This window comes from Amblyomma maculatum, chromosome 6 (genome assembly GCF_055883805.1).
Source record: "Amblyomma maculatum isolate TAMU_Amacu chromosome 6, ASM5588380v1, whole genome shotgun sequence".
Taxonomy (NCBI): Eukaryota; Metazoa; Arthropoda; class Arachnida; order Ixodida; family Ixodidae; genus Amblyomma; species Amblyomma maculatum.
The window spans coordinates 155,263,639-155,283,464 of NC_139349.1; the positions used below are offsets into that span (position 1 = coordinate 155,263,639).

Consider the following 19,826-nt stretch of genomic DNA (forward strand, 5'->3'; position numbering starts at 1 on the left):
TTTATATAGATGTATGCAGGACGAGTTCGTTTCTTAGGATAGAAAAGGAACCGCTTCAAACATGAAGCACATAGCCCACCTGCTCTCCACTCCGTTACGGTCCTTGCCTTCGAAAGCGCTGCATTTTCCCCAATCACCGTGTTATGGCCGTTTAAAGAACGTTGTCTCATTAATTTCGTTATAGCAAACTGTGCCGTATTTCTTTGGTGAACGCAGCGACCACTCTCTTAAAGGTGCCGACTTAAAGCGACTCAGAGAGAGGAGGGAGCAACTGAAATACCATGATATAGATACCGTGTTGTTCATTATTTCATTGCGCGGGGTGAACGTTCTGTTCTCGAAATTCGCACATATGGCATGCGTCTTCCTGCTGTTAGTTTTCACTTTGGACGAAACGCCTTCTTCGAAAGGCAATACTCATTGTTGCTCTGAAACGATCTAAAGTCGCTACATGGACACAGCGCAAAGACGCTACAACAGCTGATCGATTCATCTCATTCTAAAAGTAGGAAAATTTCCTAACTCTAGTCAGACTTGCGTACCTGGCCGAAGGGTGGCTGTGGCGCGGAGACCGGCGGTGGTGGCGGGGGCGGCGCGTGGTGCATCCGCGGCGGCTCCTTGAGGCCTGGCGAGGCGCTGACCGGGGGCCGCAGCGCCGGGGGCGCCAGACCCATGGGGCGCGCCAGCTGGGGCACGCCGTGCGCGCCGCCCGGCGGTGGCTGCTGCTGCTGCAGGTGTGGGGCCCCCTGGCCAGGAGGGGGAGGGTGGTGGCCCGGGGGCGGAGGACCCAAAGAGGGCACCAGCGGCGTCTGGAACATGGCTGGGGAGAGAGGAGAGCAACGATGTCTCAGTGTGGTATACGGTGACACATTCCCGATTGACAATTGCTTCGTGTATACATTATGTCACTGCACCAAATGCTGCAGGCGCAGCTTTCGGTGCATGTTGACCCATCGCTGGCCTCTACGACTGTCGAAATTAATTCTGACAAAATGAAAAACGCCGCGAAAGCACGGCGGTCAAAATAAGCCCCGAAGAGACAATTAAAAATTTACAAAGGCTGCAATTTATAACTTGTCTCTATATGCGTGTAAAGTCAGCACATTGCTCGATGACGCCTTAGCCATGTCGTTAGGACTTCAGTTTATACGGCACACTGAAGCTTCCCATTTAGAAAAGGATTCCGAAACCCTTGAAACCTGCCCCAGATGCGTCAGGAGATAATATCATCATCTGCAGGGTGATTACTGCGTCGACAAAGCGCGACTGGCAGTATAGGGTGCACGCCTTCCGACGAATGCACATACTCTATATAGTTGGACACTACGGAAGTAATTACAATACTCTATAGCTCCGTGGGTCGCACTTCGCTGGGGGCAAAATCCTGTGCGGAGTAAGAACCCATAAAGCAGCGACCCACCAGGCGTCTCTGGAAAGCCTATGTGTAGGTTTCAGAAATTAAACCCTAAGGAGCCCACCTTCACCAGCAGCGTGTATACGTCAACGCAAGACGGCCTCTCACTCATCTCACAAACCTGTACCAGCGGCGGCAGCCTTAAACAACCAAAAATAACGATTTCCTGCGCATGCGCGGCACCATTGGATAGTCGAATACACAATGACTCGACGTGTATATATAACAAATATGTAAGGGTTCAACGCTTGCTAGCACCCTCATTGATGATGAATTGAGATCGCCCATCCTGATAGTCCTTTTGCTCTAGAAAATGAAACATTGTTTCAATGGAAGAGATGGATTCAGGTTTGAGCTTTGAGAGCTTTAATCTCCCTACAGACATATCTTGCTCCTCCGTGGATGTGGAGCGCGCTCCAGATCACCTATTGGGACTTGTCATAAGTCGTTCTCATGCTCAGGTAAAGTGGAGTCAACACCTTGGAAAAGTGGAATCCAGGTTAATTTTGAAAGCGGGTAGGTGACGAACAAGTGTAACTGGCAAACAATGTCAGACGCTGCCCTGCTTTATCCCACCATTGTTTACTGCAATGGTACTGCAATAAGTAGTAGCAATAAATGTAGTATATTGCAAGTTGAGAGGGCTGCTTAGTAGTGCTTGTTAGGGGTCTTATTTTTAACCAAGTGTTGCTGTAATGTAAACTCGCGGCTGCTGTCACCTCCGCGGTATGAGCGGAAGCATAAGCCAACTAAGAAAATAAACTATCACAACGAACGACCGACGCAGCCCGGCTACCGGCCCAGTCAAGGGGAAGCGGCTCGACTGCACTCGTGTTCTCCTTTCTTGAGATGCACTTATTTCTGTTTGGCTGATCATGTGACCCTGTAAATATCGCCACGATAATGCGAACTCTTTGTCAGCATATGTATACCTCCCGACCCGCGCACGTGACCTGGCCTTGTGACATAACACATCACACCGAACAATCGGCTCTCCACCATGCTACCTGCCAGGATGCCTGCCGAACGAAATTCACTGATTGGGGGAAAGATTGACTTCCCAAGGTAAGGTTTCCTGGCTGAACGCTTACTTGTCCGCGGGCCGCGTGACTTCTCGAGATCACGTGACCTCTCTGAACAAATCAGATATTTTTTTGACAGACGCAACACACCACTGAACCTATCAGGAACACTTGTCCCAGAAGCAGGGAAGCCACCGGGACTTTCTGGGAATGCTGATTGTAATGCTGTCACGTCAAAAGACAACTCCGGTGGTTTTTTCATCATTTTAAGTATTAATTGCTTTACTTCCTTGGTGTGTTCTGACTGTGACAGAGAAAACAGCTTTTTGAAATTAATAATAGAATTGTTTTTAAAATGAAAGCACAGCAAATAGAAATCGAAACTGGTTTTACGGTCAGAAACGACGTTCCAGTTGACAAAACGGTGACGCATGCACATAATATTGGCAAAACACTTGCATGTGCGTTGGATGCTGGAAATAGTTTGCAAAACATGACGCAGAACATAAAATGTCTGAGATAGCCTAACAAAGGCCTAAATATTTCATGACACGCGTGGAGCTGGCACTAACACGTGTATAATGTGTGACGTCACAAATGCAGCGTTGGCAGCAGAACAACTTTGGTTTGGGCTAGTCGATTCATAGATGATGTTTATTCTGAGGACGGCGCGAAAGGGACGAAGACAAAGAAGGAACACGAAACAGGAACACGAATTGGCGCCTGTCCTGTTGTTTTCGTGTTCCTTCTTTGTCTTCGTCCCTTTCGCGCCGTCCTCAGAATAAACATTGGCAGCAGAAATCATCTGAACTGTGGCCACGACAACAGCGCATTTTAGAATCGAGTTGTGCGCGAATTAATTATCGCACAGAGCCCAAATATGGTAGAATGCCCTAGGGCGGAGAGGAAAACCTACAGTAAAATTTTTATTAGGATATGCGGGTGTCAAAAAAGCTCTGGAGTTGCTCTTTAAAGAGCCTACTTTTCTAACCTCTCTTTTGTAGCCTTCCCTCCGTGTTACGTTTCTTGACCCGATGGCACACATAGTGAGACCCTATAGGAGCCATACCATCTCTGCGCTGCCTCGGTGCGCTGTCCTTATTAACGCGTAAGCATTAAATGGCTATGTCGACATTTTCGAGTCACCAGAATTTGTCATCTCGATTACGATCGAAGGAAGCCTAGTTATAAGAAAAATAATGGTTTCATTCTAATGAAACCATTATTTATGCTCTATCTATAGAGCATAAAAAAATCTCGCTGGGGAAACATTTCGTGCATGTGGGTTAATTAAGTAACTAATTAGAGCCAATTAAGTCAATCAGACTTCGTAATAGCAAGGGAAGGGCAACGTCGACGTGCAAAGGAAGGCACGTGGTGCTCGGCTTCTGGTGACGTATTAAGTCACGTGGTACTTGAGTTCCGGTGGCGGGAAATTGAAATGCTTGAACGTGATTCAGCGAGAAATGGCATGATTTGCGTGCACAAATGCGTGGGAATGGTTAGAGAGTGTGTTAGAGAGGTATGTCAACCAACTGCCGTCTTAAAAATTCTGAGAACACTGCAGAATCTGCAGAGGACAAATGCGAAAGTCTGAGCGTTGCTGCTGCTCACGGTACATCACGCGCCCCTCGTTGAATACAACCAGCGTTCCGTTGAACGCATCAATGTTCACCGGCGTTATCTGTCGCGGAATCCCGCCGACACATCTCGCGGACAACACAGCAAAGCTCAGGCTTATGCATTTCTCTAGTGCAGATTCTGCAGTGATCTCGGAAAATGTTTTTCATATTTTTTCCTTAAGCAGAGCATCGCGTAACGGGGACGGTAGGATGCTGTGACCAGCAGACCTCAGACGAGGCTGCGCGTATACAGCTTGGGCGCATCTGGCGCCTCCGGTGACGAGCGGGGCGTGGCGCGCGTCCGCCGCATTTAGCGGCTCGCCGGGCTCCTAATGAGGTCAGCCGCCGCGAGCGATTCGTGACCGCAGCAGAAGGTGCCCGATATTGCCACAGGCAGCGTGGCGCAACGCTTCGGTCGACGGCTGCCGGCCAAATGACGCCTCCACGTAGGCCACGACAGGCGATCTAGGATTCAGTCATCGAAGTGCACAATGCTTGCAGAACACGCGGGCCCTGTTGCCGCACTTGAGGACAAAAACCAGCATGACTGTTGGCTGTGGCAAGACTCAGCGAGAGATGTACACGATAGTTATATCAAAAGAGGGTGGCCCGGTGACTAGGGGGACCAATAGCAGAGCGTACCGCTCCTCTTGGGCAGAACGCTAACACCTCTGCGATCTTTGAGTTAGCAAGTGACGGTAACAGAAAAGTGGTGAAACAGTGTGGCTCTCAAACATAGGATACAGTTAGAAAGATGACAGCGAATTGCATGCATCCGATTCACCAACGGTGTTTATACCTCCCGCTTGTGTCTGTCGCCTTCACTAGTGGCTGCTGGAAATGAATGGCGCCGACACGGTATAGCTCATTTGAGACGGGAACCGGGACGCTTATAAATCACCGAGTTACACATGTTACTTCCCAGTTCATGCAAACGTGTTCTTACGGCTTAATTGGGTGAAGCGCGGAAATGTATACAGTAGCACGTACTATAGTGAATAAACAGACATAACATTTTAGTTTGGAAATGAAAGCTTCACCACGTCCGCTTTTCGGGCCGTCAGCGTCCCGAAGGTTTTCACCTTCAAGAGGCCCTGACAGATACTGCGTCTTCCCTTTCTAGGTATACTATAGCAGTTCTTCGTGCGACACTAAATTTCCGCTTCAAGTGAACTTGTGGGTGTCCACGATTTCGTGGTGTACACACAAATGTATGCTGCACCCTCGTTTCTCTAAAACCCAACTTAAACGGAGAGGCAGGAGGCCGCGGTGGTGCATTGGTAAGACGCCCGACTACTGTGCCGGAGTAGCCGGGTTCGATCCCGACTGCCGACGGCTGAGTTTCGATGGAGGCGAAACGAATAGGCGTTCGTGTGCTGTGAGATGCCAGCGCACGTTAAAGAGCCCCAGGTGATGGAAATTACTAGGTATACCCCTCTACTACGGCTCCTCTTTGCCTCCTTCCACTCCCACTTTCCTCCCTTCCCATACGGCGTGGTTCAGGTGTTCACAGAACAATTGTGACATATGCTGCGCCTTTCCTTTCCTGTGAACCAATTATTATTTATTAATGGAGAGGCAGGCCTGTGTTGGGCGATGTTCGAGCACGTTTAAGGCCATGAGGTGGCCAAAGCATTCCACTACGGGACCTCGTTGGCTCCGCTTCTACTCCCATCTTCCTTCTCTCAAAGTCTGGCAGATGCAGCGCCTTTCCTTTCTTATAAACCGATTGATTGATTGATTGATTGGTTGATTGATTGATTGATTGATTGATTGATTGATTGATTGAATTATAGGAAGGGAAAGACGCGGTAACTGTCTCACTTGTTGTTTATTTTTCTTATAGACCAATATACAATATACAAGAGAAAATATGAAAACATGACCCTGACCTGGTCAAGTGTAGCTGTCCACGATTCCGTGGCGTCCACTAAAAAAGTATAAGGCTCCTTCCTTCCCTTAAAGCCTAAAACACCATGGATTGAAAGCTGGTGTTAAAGAACAACGGTGTTAAGGAATAAGGACATCACATGCGAACCTGTGGTGTCCTATTCTTTCTTGTGCTGTCTTCTTTGCGCCATGGTGGTTTTCTGGTGTTAAAGAGGGTATCGCTGCAACACCATTAGCTCTCGCTTTATCCCTATAGGTTCAAGCCATGCTTAAATCCCCACAACGTTATACCTCAATTCTTTTATCGCTCTAAATCGCACACGAGCTCGATGTACAACCAATGTAACAGTTTTTGCAAAATGTCCAACAAACGTTACAGCTACACTGACCCACAATATGTGCCAAGGACAAATTAAGTCAGGAACTATACATTCCACACTGGAGAAACTATCGGCGACACCGTGCATCTTATTACTTACTATATTAGACATCAGTTTGAACAAAACTTTTCCCAAGAACTTAGCACCATCAGCATTTTGGATGCCAGTTCTTTCTTTTTCATTCCTTGACAACGATGAGGTATGGAGAGTTGTCAATCAAAGCTTAGTCTACGTTTCCCAATTCTTGCAGGAGCTGGTAAATATTCTCCATGGCGCTGACTGCCTTTTTCTCCCTTAGACGGCGCAGAAAGCCTTAGCAGCAATTTTTGTTTCAAATAAACGCAACAGAGCGGACTGGCCCCTGAATAAGATCAAGCCTGCTCTTCTGCTTCAATACAAGTGTGCTTCAATATCCTTGTGTAGCTATACGGAACCGTATGCTTTCCAGCAATTAAATCATAAACCTCGTCACCCATTGCGCTTTCAATTTGAGACCAACTCCATATATGAGAGTCAGGCCCCTGCTGTAACGCTCAACGTTACAGCAGGGTTGGTTGGTTGGTTGTACAACTTTTAATTCCATCGGAAACGGGGAGTCGTGCGCCCGCGGATTAGAGGCTGGCAGGTAGCCCTTGGCTTCTTGCGGCCTCTTCCGCCAGATGGACGGTGCGGTGCTGGATCGCAGGGTCCGCGCTTCGCAGCAGGGTATCCCAGGCTTCTCTACTTGTAATATTTTGCCCTATCCCTGGAGATTGTGGGCACTCCCAAATTATGTGGTCGAGGGTCCCTCTCGCCCCACAGTGTTTGCAGAGATCATTGTCCCTAAAGTCTGGTAGCGCGTGAAACGCCCAGACCGGGTTCATGAACGTATTAGTTTGTAGCCGCCTCCATGCGACAGCTTCTCTATTATTAAGTCTAACATCTGGCGGGGGTACCAGTCTACGTCCCAATTTATAATGGTCGATGATTTCCCCGTAGTTTTGCAGTGCGTAATTATGCCCAGTGTTCGGGGGGCTCGACGGCTACCAGGAAGTAGAGAACTCGGGCTAGCTCGTGAGCCGTCTCGTTACCAGGGACGGCAGCGTGAGCGGGTGTCCAAATCAACTGAATTTTCCTATTTATTGTTCTTTGGGTGAGGATTTGGGCAGAGACGGACTCCGTCTCCGAGTTTTAGCGTGGGAAGTTGATAACCAGGTGAATATAATGTACGTTTGGAGCAAAGTAAGGAATGGATCCTATCATTTGCACATCCATTTAGGAACTCTGGCTTGATTTAGAAAAATGACTATTTTCCATACGTCAAATATCCCCAACAGGTCTCCATTTGCCTATATCGTCCTGTTTTCACACACAACTTTACACAAGTTTTCATATTTCGAAATTTGCTCCATTCATTTGGTTCAGCACATAGCCCATTGCGTTTGAGAGTCAATATGGGACCACTTTGAGTCATGATACGAGAGGAAAATCTTCGTAAAAAATTGATAACAAAAAATCAAGAGTTTTCTCGGCTTACGCGAACGATGTCTTTTCCGACAGATTGTTTTGTCGACCTGGGCTATCCCGTTGAGACTCGGAAAACAAACTTCGCCTGAATTACATGCCTTCAAATCTTGGAAAGCCGCTCAATGCGTTACTCGAAAAAAAGAATATATATATATGCTGGTGGCGTTTCAACCTGGACTTAAGGTCGTCGTGGATAGCTGCCTCTATTTAGCAGTCCTGATGACTCTAAAAACAAAGTGCTCAAAGTGCTAATATATATATATATATATATATATATATATATATATATATATATATATATATATATATATATATATATATTTACCCGCATAATCTGTCATTTGATAGTGACAGAAGTTATTAATAATCGATATCAGATGGAAAATGAGCTCAGTAGGAACCGCCCATGAAAGGCGAATGAAATAGGAACTCAAGAGACTATTACAACCCGTGAACAACTTATGCCTGATGCAAAATCCATCATTGCATCAAATAACATCCAGAAGTTGCAAATTACCAGTTTCTTTTTAAAACGTCTTGAGTTCAGAAATAAACTTTTTCACTATAGATACTTTTATTCACTACTGCAACTGTGTCAAGTGGCATTTGACTGAGTGTAGTAGCCACTGCTAATGAGTGCGCGTGAGGTAATAGACGCATAAATTAAGCCGTTAGTGACTAAGCGAGCATCGAAGTAAAACGACGTTACCGGTAACGCGTTACATTTCTCGGTAAGTTCGTAATGTGCTCGTTATCATTCGGAACTGTAACGGGTAACGTAGTTACACTAACATTTTTTGGTAACGCGAGGTACCACGTCCGTGACTTTTCATTCGTATCGACCCGCCTCCCAGCCCCCTACCCCACTCCGGCCGTTGAAAAAAAAAAAAGTGCAGAGAACGTAAATGAATATTGCAAATAAACAAAACGTGAAGGTGCTCTCAAAGACCCTTGTTGCAGCTCGCATGCATGCCAGAAAACACTTGCTCTTGACAACGCCCCCCCCCCCCTCCCCCCTAAAACAAAAAAGGCAGAATGCCCATAGAACACGACACACTTGCACAAATACGCATTGACACACCTGCCTGTAGTTGCAATGTAAGAGAAAATTGTGCTTATTACAAAGTTGTCGCTGCAGTACTCAAATGATGTTCATCAACTTTGATTTCAATATGTGTTTTGCATTTTGCTGCTATACGTTTTTAGTTATTGGATTCCTGAGCTTGCGAAGCAGACCTGAACACCTTCACAGAACACTGACAATTTTTGTTGCAGTTATAGAGGTTAAAGTAAAAAAAAAAATGATGAGCGCAAATATATATTTACATAAATATGTCATTTCAATATTTCTTTATTTATACCAAATTTGCGCGTCTCTTTTGTTAGAATTACTGTAACTTTTTCAGAATTACTGTAAATTTGCTTAGAGGTCGGTGATGTTTTTTTTTTTTGTGATGTTAGAGCTATTGATGAAGTTTGATTTGCTGTTTAATGTCTTAATCAGAAAGCGGATTCGCCATGCGCTACAGAGTTAGAATATATCACATGTAACTCTACAGACAACTTTAGGCCACTATAACATTGCTAAGCTCCTGTACTTTTATGAAAGGTATTCTCGTAAAATCAGGACTTCAAGGAAAATCGTTCTTCGGGCTAGAAGTTTTATGTGAAATATGAGCTTTATAAAACTGTTATCGTGAGTTCTGGCTGTGAAGACTCTGTCAGAGAAGACGCACTGGTTAAAAATTATGGCCATGGAGTAAAGACAAAGTAACCTGTGGTGCTTTTTCGGTAACGGTAGCGGTAAAGCGTTTACTATTATTATTATTATTATTATTTTGCAGCTAACGTAGGGTGGTAATGTATTCCTTTCTTTTAGCGTAACGAGAAGCGTGTTCAGTTACTTTTTTTTTTTTTTTTTCGGTAACGCCTACAGCCCTGATTAAAATCACGGCGGCTTTCAGGCTTCTCCGCAGAGCACAGCACCCCGTAGGAGGAGCATAGTGACATCATGGACGGCACAAGCATATTTCAAGCATATAACGCTTGTTCTGAAGGAAGCGACACAACCTCACTGAAAGCAAATAGTTGATGCAATGCATCGCGCCATCAGATGACGCACCGAACGTTATGATCGTCCGTAACAACTAGAAATGCTATCGTCCGTGAGGGCATAACCATGCTTCTCCGCAAAGTTCTGTTTGCAGTGCAGAGAAGTGTAAATTTTATTCGTCGATTACGTCGTTGTTCTCAATGCTCAAGCAAAAATTCTTAGCATAATTCGCCTGCAGCTTATACACGTTTGACTCCTTTAATGTCGCGAAATTATGACAAATAATGCAGTTCTTGAATTCATGTCAACTTTTTTTTTTTTTTTTTTGTACTGCATGTGGTTTCATACTCCATGCCTTATGCCAGTTATAGAAAACTCGCGAAGAGTGACTTCATCGTCTTTGTATTTATCAGACTGCAATAAACCGGCGGCTGTATGTCGGTTTTGTTTGGCTCTTGCACAGAATACGCCACTCGTTGATGCCTTCTTGACAGCGGTCGCACGCCTCCACAATAGTGCAAAATATGCTTATACAAAACATAAAAAAAGATTTTGATCGTCTCCTTTGGTGCTGAAATAACTGATATTTGTCGCCCTCTCGTAAAATTCGTGCATTATCCACAACCATACTTTCCGCGGGACGGTGCACTAAATGCCTCAACACCTCCCTGAATAGCTCGTCGCTTTTCAGGGAATTGAACCTTCCTGTCAGGTTTTCTAAACAAAGCATCCATATACACTACCACTACTTATGCTGCTTGCACAGCAGTCGCAAGTTCCAATGTATAATCGTTTTTGTTTTGTGCGTGTGAGATTGATAAAAAACCGTTTACTCCAAAAATTGGAATTGGTTTATAAGAAAGGGAAATTCCAGTCTCTGTCGCACTTATCCGTTAACACTCTGCGCCGTAAGGAAAGGGAGGAAGATGGGAGTGAAAGTGGAAACAGAGAAGAGGTGCCGTAATTTAGGAGTAATTTCGAACACCCGGGGATCTTTAAAGCGCACGAGTTTTCCTACACGTTGCCAAATGAGGAAAGGCGAATACCAATAATTGGTGGGTGTCTGCGCCCCAACACGATTATGTAAACTTCAAGGCATTGCATACTGAAAGCGAATAACTCGTTCAAAGTGGAACAGTCCATTTTTTGATGAATAAAAGAAAATATTTTGACGATGATTGAGGATTCGTATTTCCTCTTTCTTCCTTAGTTCTGGAATTTGGCACGGCGCAGCCTAGGAAATTTCCTGCGTCGTGTTTCAACACTTCCGATGGAAATGTCACCGTCTATGTTATTTGCCGCAACGGCACATAGTGTATGGCGTGCATAGTAGTACCTTGCACTGCTGAGCAGAAGGACTTTAATTCTGAAAAGCATGTGAGGCTCACATGTGGCAGACGTATGCATCAATCGCCGGAACGAAAAAAGCAAACACTATATAATTCAACACCGCGCTGCTATCTCCAGTGCTGAACAATGTCCTGCTACAGCGTCGCCAACTTGGATTTTATAACCATGGAAGAACCGTGCTTCGTTCTCAGTGAAACAATATCGAGGTCGTCTTCCGGAAGCCATTCAGCTATGCGTTCGCACTGCTCGACAAAGTGCACCAGCTTCTTCACCCATCTGCTTTCGGGTATTTTCCCATAGAAGCACGGTGAGCCGACTTACCAGTGCATGACTAGCTCATAATGGAGGTGTGTAACATAAAAAAAAAATATATTCGTACTTTAATTGTCCTTAAACCGATTAAGAAGTACGAAAACACTGTTTGGCATGGTTTTGCTAGACGACTTAGTATTTGCAGACGGGCACAGAGTTTGCACATGGATGCTAAATAAGAAACGAAATGGTATGACTACACTTTGATGGCAGCAAAAATAACGGTTCCGTCGCAATTTTTATTATAAAGAGAGGTAACATGGCGGCTCATGGTGGTCTGTTAGTGATGCCTTACTAGCAAATGGCTTACCAAAAGCAATTGTAGGGAGGGAAAAGCCCTGCTACAGGAATATCTGTTGTACATGCCGCCATCCCACTCCCAGATTCGCTGGCGAGACAACGGCCTTCTTCACAGTTTCCGTGACAACAAGCGCGACATAAGCTACCCCTTTCTTTATTGCTTTTGTTTTTCTCGGCTCTGACGGTTGCACGAATGCTTTCGAACTAAACGTGAGAAAGATACCCTCAAGTGCGCTTCACCACAGTACTTTTCGCCATGCGGTGAAGACCCTGCCTAACCCACATTGGCGCATGCGTCTTAACAAGCGCCTGCGTGACTTGTCACGCGCCTGTGTTCGCACGAAGTCTTGAATTTTGCGTCGATGGTCTAGACACTGTGGACTTTATCATGTTTTCAGAAACCCGCCAGCTGCTTTTCTTTGAAAAGTCCATCCTGGTGGTGTGGCTGAATATGTAGAAATTGGCAGCACAAGCACCCCGCCAATAAATGCTGAGTGTGGCAATCTGATTGCTTTTTTTTTTTTTTTTTGTCTGACTTCATAGCATCAGTACCAAAACCTAGGCATGGGTAGCCATTTCAGTTATAAACATAGAGAACACCATATCCGCAGGAAATGAAGGCAAGAATATTTGCATATTTGGACTTGACATAAGCGGGGCTCCGGCCGAAACGTGAATAACATGTCTGTATGAAGTCCTTGAAATAAAGTGAAGAGAAAACGGTTTGTTTCCTAGGTTTAGCTAAATGACCGCGTCTTCGTTACAGATATCACTACAAAACACTCTAATGGGGGGCCGGTTATTTCTGAGCCCCCTACAAATTAAGGTAACTCTCTTTGCCGTAAAGTTCGTCTCTATTTTAATTAGCCCCAATGTAATAATATCAGAATGCTCTGATGAGTGCCACGTGACGGAGTGCCACGTGACAATATGTCCCTGCATGGTTTCATCCAGCTTTGGTGCACCAGTTTTTTTTTTTTTTTATTCCTTGGATAAACTGGCGTCAAATATAAGGTGTATGCGAAGAACTCAGTTACGTTATTATATTTTATGGTGATGACCGATATATTTCCAAATGAGGTAATATAGCCCGTGTTATTCTGATACATAAAAGTAGCTAACGGGAAACCTAAAATGTCTCATTATCGGACGATTTTTATTTTTTCTGCATTGTTAGTACCTTTCAAAAACATCATGGATGTTTCATAATGCAGACTTATGAAAATGAAGTTCGAAAAACATGGCCTATTATCATTAAAAAAGAAATATTCAGAACAGACATCAAAACTCCGTTTGTCAAATCTTCTGTAAACCGCAAAGCCTTCAACTGTGTGCAATATAGTTTTATTCTGAAAACTATTTACCCATGCCACCCTTATGGTCAGGCTTCCGTGTAGGTAAAACTATCTTGGTAAATAATAAATAACAATATCTGGAGGTAAATAATATCTTGTAGCCACAGTGCTTAGTGAAGAAGTTAATATAGGAACCGTTGTTGTTTGTATCTATTTAACGACTTATTCAAAATACCAGGTTCCCTTCATTTATTGACGTCCACGTCTCACAAAAATATTTTTACTGCTCGCATCGTGTTAGAGTGTAAAATAACTGTGAGCTTTTCATAAGTTATGTCAAGAAACTTCAAGTTTCACTACAAATTAATAAACAAAGTTTTCATTTCGTCAAAACTTCTCCATGATCTTTAGACCAATCAGTGCATTTGTACCTCAATCTAGTTTAATGAAATGTCGAAACGCGAGTATATCTTTCTAATCAAAAATGTCTTTGGCGTGACAGAACAATTTCCTGTAACATTCTCGTTTCCGAACTCACACAAAATCAAAGTAAATCTTTTGCCGGCCTCTGAAAGATTGCACCATGAACACCTGTCCAGTAGAAACACATATTATTTGCTACTCTTGGATCTGTTATGTCAAAGGAAGCATGAGAAGTGGTAACAATGAAAAACTGCACTGCCTTTGAAATGATTTCTGCAGGAAATAGAAGAATATTATGGAATACTATTCAATTTGGCAACTCTACGGTCCTATTTAACAGACGTAAGTTGCTAGAATCTAAGCAGATTTACTACTTTTGCTTACTTTTGGTGTTCATACAAAAAACGTTCGTATGACTAACCCAAATATACTCTCAAAATAAGTATCCTTTCTTTCAAAACGAAGAAAGTACTTCTGAAAAGCAGGCACAATTTACAGGAAATATACAGGTTTTAGTATAAGGTGCCAGTCAATCTTGATGTAGAGAGTTCCAAAACTGAATTAAGAGCTCTATCAATAACTATACGAAAAAAAAAAAAAAAAGAAAACGGAGGCAGGAGGCACTCGTTGATACCAACCATAATTTATATATTAAAAATTACAATCCTTTACTGTCATTTTTACCTTTCTGATAATCATTTAGCACACTACTCTGTATACGCACTAGATCATTTTCCAGTATTTCAGTGTATTGTGCTCCGAATCCGATGGTGATTCACTTGTTTTTGCATAATAACATTAATACTTTTTTTTATTTCTTGCATGTGTTTACACCTATGTCACTTCTTCAGGCTCCGAGGTCGCGTCAGGAAAACCGGCTTTTGTTTCGCCTCTCTTTTTGGTTGAAAGAGAAACAAACTTCGCGTCGCTTCCAACGAATTGTCATTGCGTTTGCCAATCGATACTAACAAACGCTATCACGTTTTCTATAACCAGTGTGATCAGATAATTTCTCTCAGCCTGATACTCTTCTTGGTTGGGATTTGATTACCCTCTGAGTGGATGACTACAGAGTGTGTGCAGCCACTGTATACAGATGCATTCCAGTATACTTTACATTACCTCTTCCACACTCTGGTTTCGCGAGTGCCTAATGCGAGCTACCTTCGAGCTTTCGAGTTGGTGAAATTGGTTTGTAGTAATCAATAAATGCTATATTTATGAACATGCTCATATTTTGCGCCGTTCTGTATTACCAGATTGACTATTACCAGGCTTCACGAAAGCCAGCATGCATGGTCCTTTTGTTTACTCAATTATCCGGTGGCTGCTATGTATAAGTACCTTAGAAAATATAGCTCCTGAAAAACGGGAAGTCAGCTCATCAATCCGCCCTACTGCAGGTGTTTAAACTAAGGTTACTGATAGTTGAGTTCGCGGGCTTCGCACAGAAGCGAGATTCCGAAGGGGCGACCAAGGTCAAGGGGCAGCTTGTCGATGGCTGATTTAGGACGGTCGCGCAGGCGGCTGCTTTTCGGCAGTGAGCCCAGAACACACGGCAGCAGGCGACGCTGCCGGCTCTGTCCGTCCCGTGCCGCGAGGGAGGCAGAGCAGTGCAAGTAGAAGACACAGGTAAGCGCAGTGGTTGTGGGTTCGGCGCTAACTGCTGTGTCTCGCCGCTCGAGTGGAGAGGGCGCGGAGGCCATAAATCCCGAAACGCGGCGTAACACGGGCCTGGGGAGAACGCGCTGCAGAGGGAGCCGCTGTTGATATATATGCCTTCACGGGAAGACGCCTGTACGTCCCTTTGAACCCGCCGCCCGCGCGCAACCGACCAAGGGCAGGGATCGGAATGTGTGGGCCTGAGGTTTGCGCGTGTGTGCTTTTATGTGTGTATTTTCGGAAGTGTAACCGTCGACGCCGTTTGTCTTTGCGACTGCTTGGCGCCTCTTGCGTGGGAGGATTTTGGAGAGGGTGTAAATCGCAGATGCATGTGTTTGCGTGCGCAACCACTCGCTGCTGAGTGCTTTCGTTGTGTGTGTTTTATTTGACATGCGTAGGAGAGGGGTATATGTGGCACAATGATTGGCCAGTCTATTTTGAAGCACTGCATGTTATTGGCCACAGAGTGACTAGTCGTTGATTGGTCAACGGACTAAACTCGGAATTTTGGGGAACGCGAGGAAGCGAGCGTGGAGACAGTTGGGCTCGGACGAGAGTCGAGGGCAGACGGGTTATTCGAGGAGGGAGACCAGGCTGACTGAGGTTTCAAGGGACTCCGGCCTAAAGTGTAGCAGAAGGCCAAGGCCTGATTCTGCTAGCCTCTGACCTCCGATCGTGAACCCAGTTGCAGTTAGCCCTCAATGTTTTGATGTCGCACCCGACGACATTATTGTAAATACGTTGATGTAAAAAGTGTAAATAAATGTGTACAGTCGAGAAGGGAAGTCCTCATCTCCGCGCCGCAATGTGTCGCTGAGCCACGGACGCGGCGGTGGTCACCAACACCACTCGGTACGAGCGAAGGCAGAAGAAACAGCAAGAACCACCTGCTGTATAGGGAAGCCCATCGATTCCCCAAGCCTTCGCCCGAATAGTTTAACTCTGATTAAGACAATACTATCGTTTTTTATTTTTTTTTTAATATTTGGTATACGCTGGACATGGTGCAGTACTGTATAACAGGGTGGCATGGCTTTTTTAATGTGATTATCGTCTTCCTACAGATCGGCAGCTACGTGGTCTTCACCAGCTGCTTTTCTTCCTCGCATTGCGCGTAAAAATGTATTCACTTCCTTTTTCGATGCGTGCGTATCCATATTATATTTACATTTTTCTAACGCATTTGACAGATCTTGCGGCTCTGCTCAGTGGATAGCTTCGATCATATATTCACCAGGAAACAAAGTAGCGCCGGCTTCCGGGGACACAACCTGATAGGAGATGGCTGCCGCAATATACTTGTGGGTGCACGGAAGACTCAAGCTTTGGCCAGGGTTGGGGTTATGTTGTGCATGCTGTGGAGGTGCACTACTTTGCACCCATGACCGGTAAAGCGGCGCTCAACATGCACTTTTTTTTTTTTTTCGGAATCAGACCAAAAAGACTCCGATAAATATGGATAAGCAAAACGCAGCTCCAGCTATTAATCGGGACAGATTATAAATTCTTACCAGAAGCATCTTTGTACAATATTTACAGCAGAAAACGTGGCATATATATTAAGCGTTTTTTTTTTCTTTGTCGTTTCTCGTAAAGTTGCAAGTTAAATAAGCCAGTTTTCAACAATAACGCTGCCTACACACACGTGACCTGGTTTTGCAGTATGGTCAAATTCAGGTTTAGTTGTTTGAATTGTGAAACGTTGAGTCTAGTTTTTTGTCGTTTTTAAGCGACGTAAGCTATTCTTAAACGAATCCGTTCATTGCACTTAGGCAAGGCGCAGTCTCACCAAGCGATGGCGGAAACAAAAGCTAAACAGAAAGCTAAAGAAAAAGATTGCAGAAATCACAGCCAAGGCAGAAGAATACGCCACACAACTAGCAAGGCAAAACTGGCAGGAATTCAGCAACTCGCTAAACGGCACACTGAGCACGGCTAAGACATGGCGTATCCTGAAAGCCATGATGGATCCGGGAAAAACGAGGACCGAAAGCAACAAGACAATACAAAGACTAATCCACCAGTACGAAGGAACCGAGGACCAAATGATTGAGGACCTAAAGGCCAAATGTTACGGGAAAGAAAGCCCAGAAGAATACAAAGGAAGTTATCAGGGCAAAGAGAATCCTGAGATGGACAGGCCGATCACGCTGGCAGAAGTGCACGAGGCGATGGGGGCCCTCACTAAAAACACGGCAGCCGGGGGAGATAAGATACGAAACTCCCTCATACGCAACCCCAGCGAGGGGGCAGTAAACCAGCTGACAAACTACCTCAACCAACTCTGGGCCGAGGGCACAATCCCGGCCGAATGGAAACATGCAGAGGTTGTAATGATTCCCAAAACGGGCAAAAAATTGCAAATCGAGAATCTGCGGCCAATCTCCCTTACCTCATGCTTGGGAAAGCTGTATGAAAGAATAATTACGAAAAGAATCCAGCGGTGGATGGAACGAGAGCAAATCTATCCACACAGCATGTTTGGATTCAGGTCTAAGCTATCTACGCAGGACGTTCTCCTACAACTCAAGGAGGAAATCCTAACCAACATCCCAAAAACAGGGGAAAACGTGGTCATGGCCCATCAAAGGGGCCTTTGACAACGTCAGCCACCCGGCCATAATGGAGGGACTCCAAAATATAAACTGCGGGGAAAGAACTCATAACTATGTAAGAGCCTTTCTAGCAGGCAGAACAGCCACCATAGGGCTGGGGGAGGTGAGAAGTCAGCCTTTCAGCACCCCCCACAAGGGAACCCCACAGGGGTCGGTGATCTCGCCCGTGCTCTTTAACCTAGCCATGATTGGCTTGGCCAAAAGACTGGAAGAAATCGAAGACATACAGCATGCCATGTATGCGGACGACATCACGGTATGGACCAACCGGGGCACGCTAGAAGAGAAGCAGGAAAGCCTACAGAGAGCCGCAACATGCGTAGAAGAATACGTAAGGGCAAGAGGCCTAGCGTGTTCAACAGACAAGTCGGAGCTACTCAGGGTCGCGAAGAAAACTAAGAAGGCGAACCTGGAAATCAAGCTCGCAGGCCAAAACATACCGGAAAAAAACGTCATAAGGATATTAGGCATGTTGCAGAGTAGCGGAAAGTGCAGCCACACGATCAGCCTACTGCAAAAATCAACCGAACAAGTCAGCAGAATGATTAAAAGAGTCTCCAATAGAAGGCATGGCATGAAGGAAGACGACACCCTTAAACCTGTCAGAAGCCTGGTAGTCAGCAGGGTGACATACTCCCTTCCCTACCACCCGGCTAAGCTATCCGCCGTCGCCAGCTCCTCAAAGGTGTTGTGAACTCCCAGTTTTAGTAGCTTGTTGTTTGGGGTGTTTCTTGGTAGGTTTAGGGCCGTTTTGTAGGCTTTCCTTATCAGAGCTTCGGCCTGTTCTTTTTCTTTCTTGATTGAAAGAAAAAGAACAGGCCGAAGCTCTGATAAGGAAAGCCTACAAAACGGCCCTAAACCTACCAAGAAACACCCCAAACAACAAGCTACTAGAACTGGGAGTTCACAACACCTTTGAGGAGCTGGCGACGGCCCAACTGGAAGCACAGCTAGAAAGGCTAGAACTCACGGAAACAGGCAGAAGACTACTGAGAAGACTAGGCTACCAGGCGGAAAACACGCCAGACCCAAACGAAAACATTCCAGACGAAATCCGGCGAACCCTCAGAATTCGCCCGATACCACGAAATATGGATCCCAACCTACACGCGACCAGAAGACAGGCAAGAGCAGAATACGTGGAGAACCACCTAGCTAAAAAGGCATATACAGTATATACAGACGCAGGGCTATACCCGAGAGACAGATACAGCACCAACACGAGGATAGCAGCAGCGGTGGTTGACTGCTCAGGCAACACGATCAGCTGCGCATCCGCGAGAGGAAGATCGGTAGTAGACGGAGAGGAGATCGCTGTGGCACTCGCAGCGGCCGAGGGCTATCGAAGAAACGAATCACAGGTTATAATAACAGACTCCAAGACAGCCTGCAGAAGGTTCCAACAAGGAAGGATCTGCAGGGAGGCCCTACGCATTCTCCTCGGCGCAGGAGCCTCGGGCTATAAAGCAACACAAGTAGTTTTCTGGGCACCGGCGCACACCAACATAGAGGGCAACATGAGGGCAGACAGCCTGGTTCGCGAAATCACGCACCGAGCCTTGCTGACAGAAGACCTCGAGGACCCCGTGATGGTGGACCCGACGTACGCAGATATTTTAAATCACTACAGAGGCAGCAGGTTAAAATACCCTCCGCCCCACAAGCGACTCACACAAGAAGAAGCGACCAGCTGGAGAAGACTGCAGACTGGCACCTTCCACAACTTATACATTCTAAACAAAATGTTTCCCACACAGTATAGAGATAGCTGCCCCTGGTGCGGAGACAGTCCGACCCTATACCACGTCACATGGGAATGTAAGCACAACTACACTTTCCACAAACAAACTAACCCGAGTGCGGAGCAATGGGAGGGCCTGCTAACCAGCTGCGAGCTCACCGCCCAAAGGGCATTGGTGCAGCACGCATGCGAGGTAGCCAGGACCAGTGGAGCCCTAGAATGAGGGAACCACCCGTGCTAA

General features: G+C 45.6%; 1 protein-coding gene across 1 annotated transcript in view; it reads right to left on the reverse strand.

The window, feature by feature from the left end:
* The window catches only part of nab (NGFI-A-binding protein homolog), a 223,685-nt gene that overhangs the window by 124,300 nt on the left and 79,559 nt on the right, over positions 1-19,826 (reverse strand). The window contains exon 4 of the mRNA XM_084608183.1: positions 543-820. Within this exon, the coding sequence (XP_084464309.1) occupies positions 543-820 (278 nt within the window). The remainder of the gene's footprint in view (positions 1-542; positions 821-19,826) is intronic.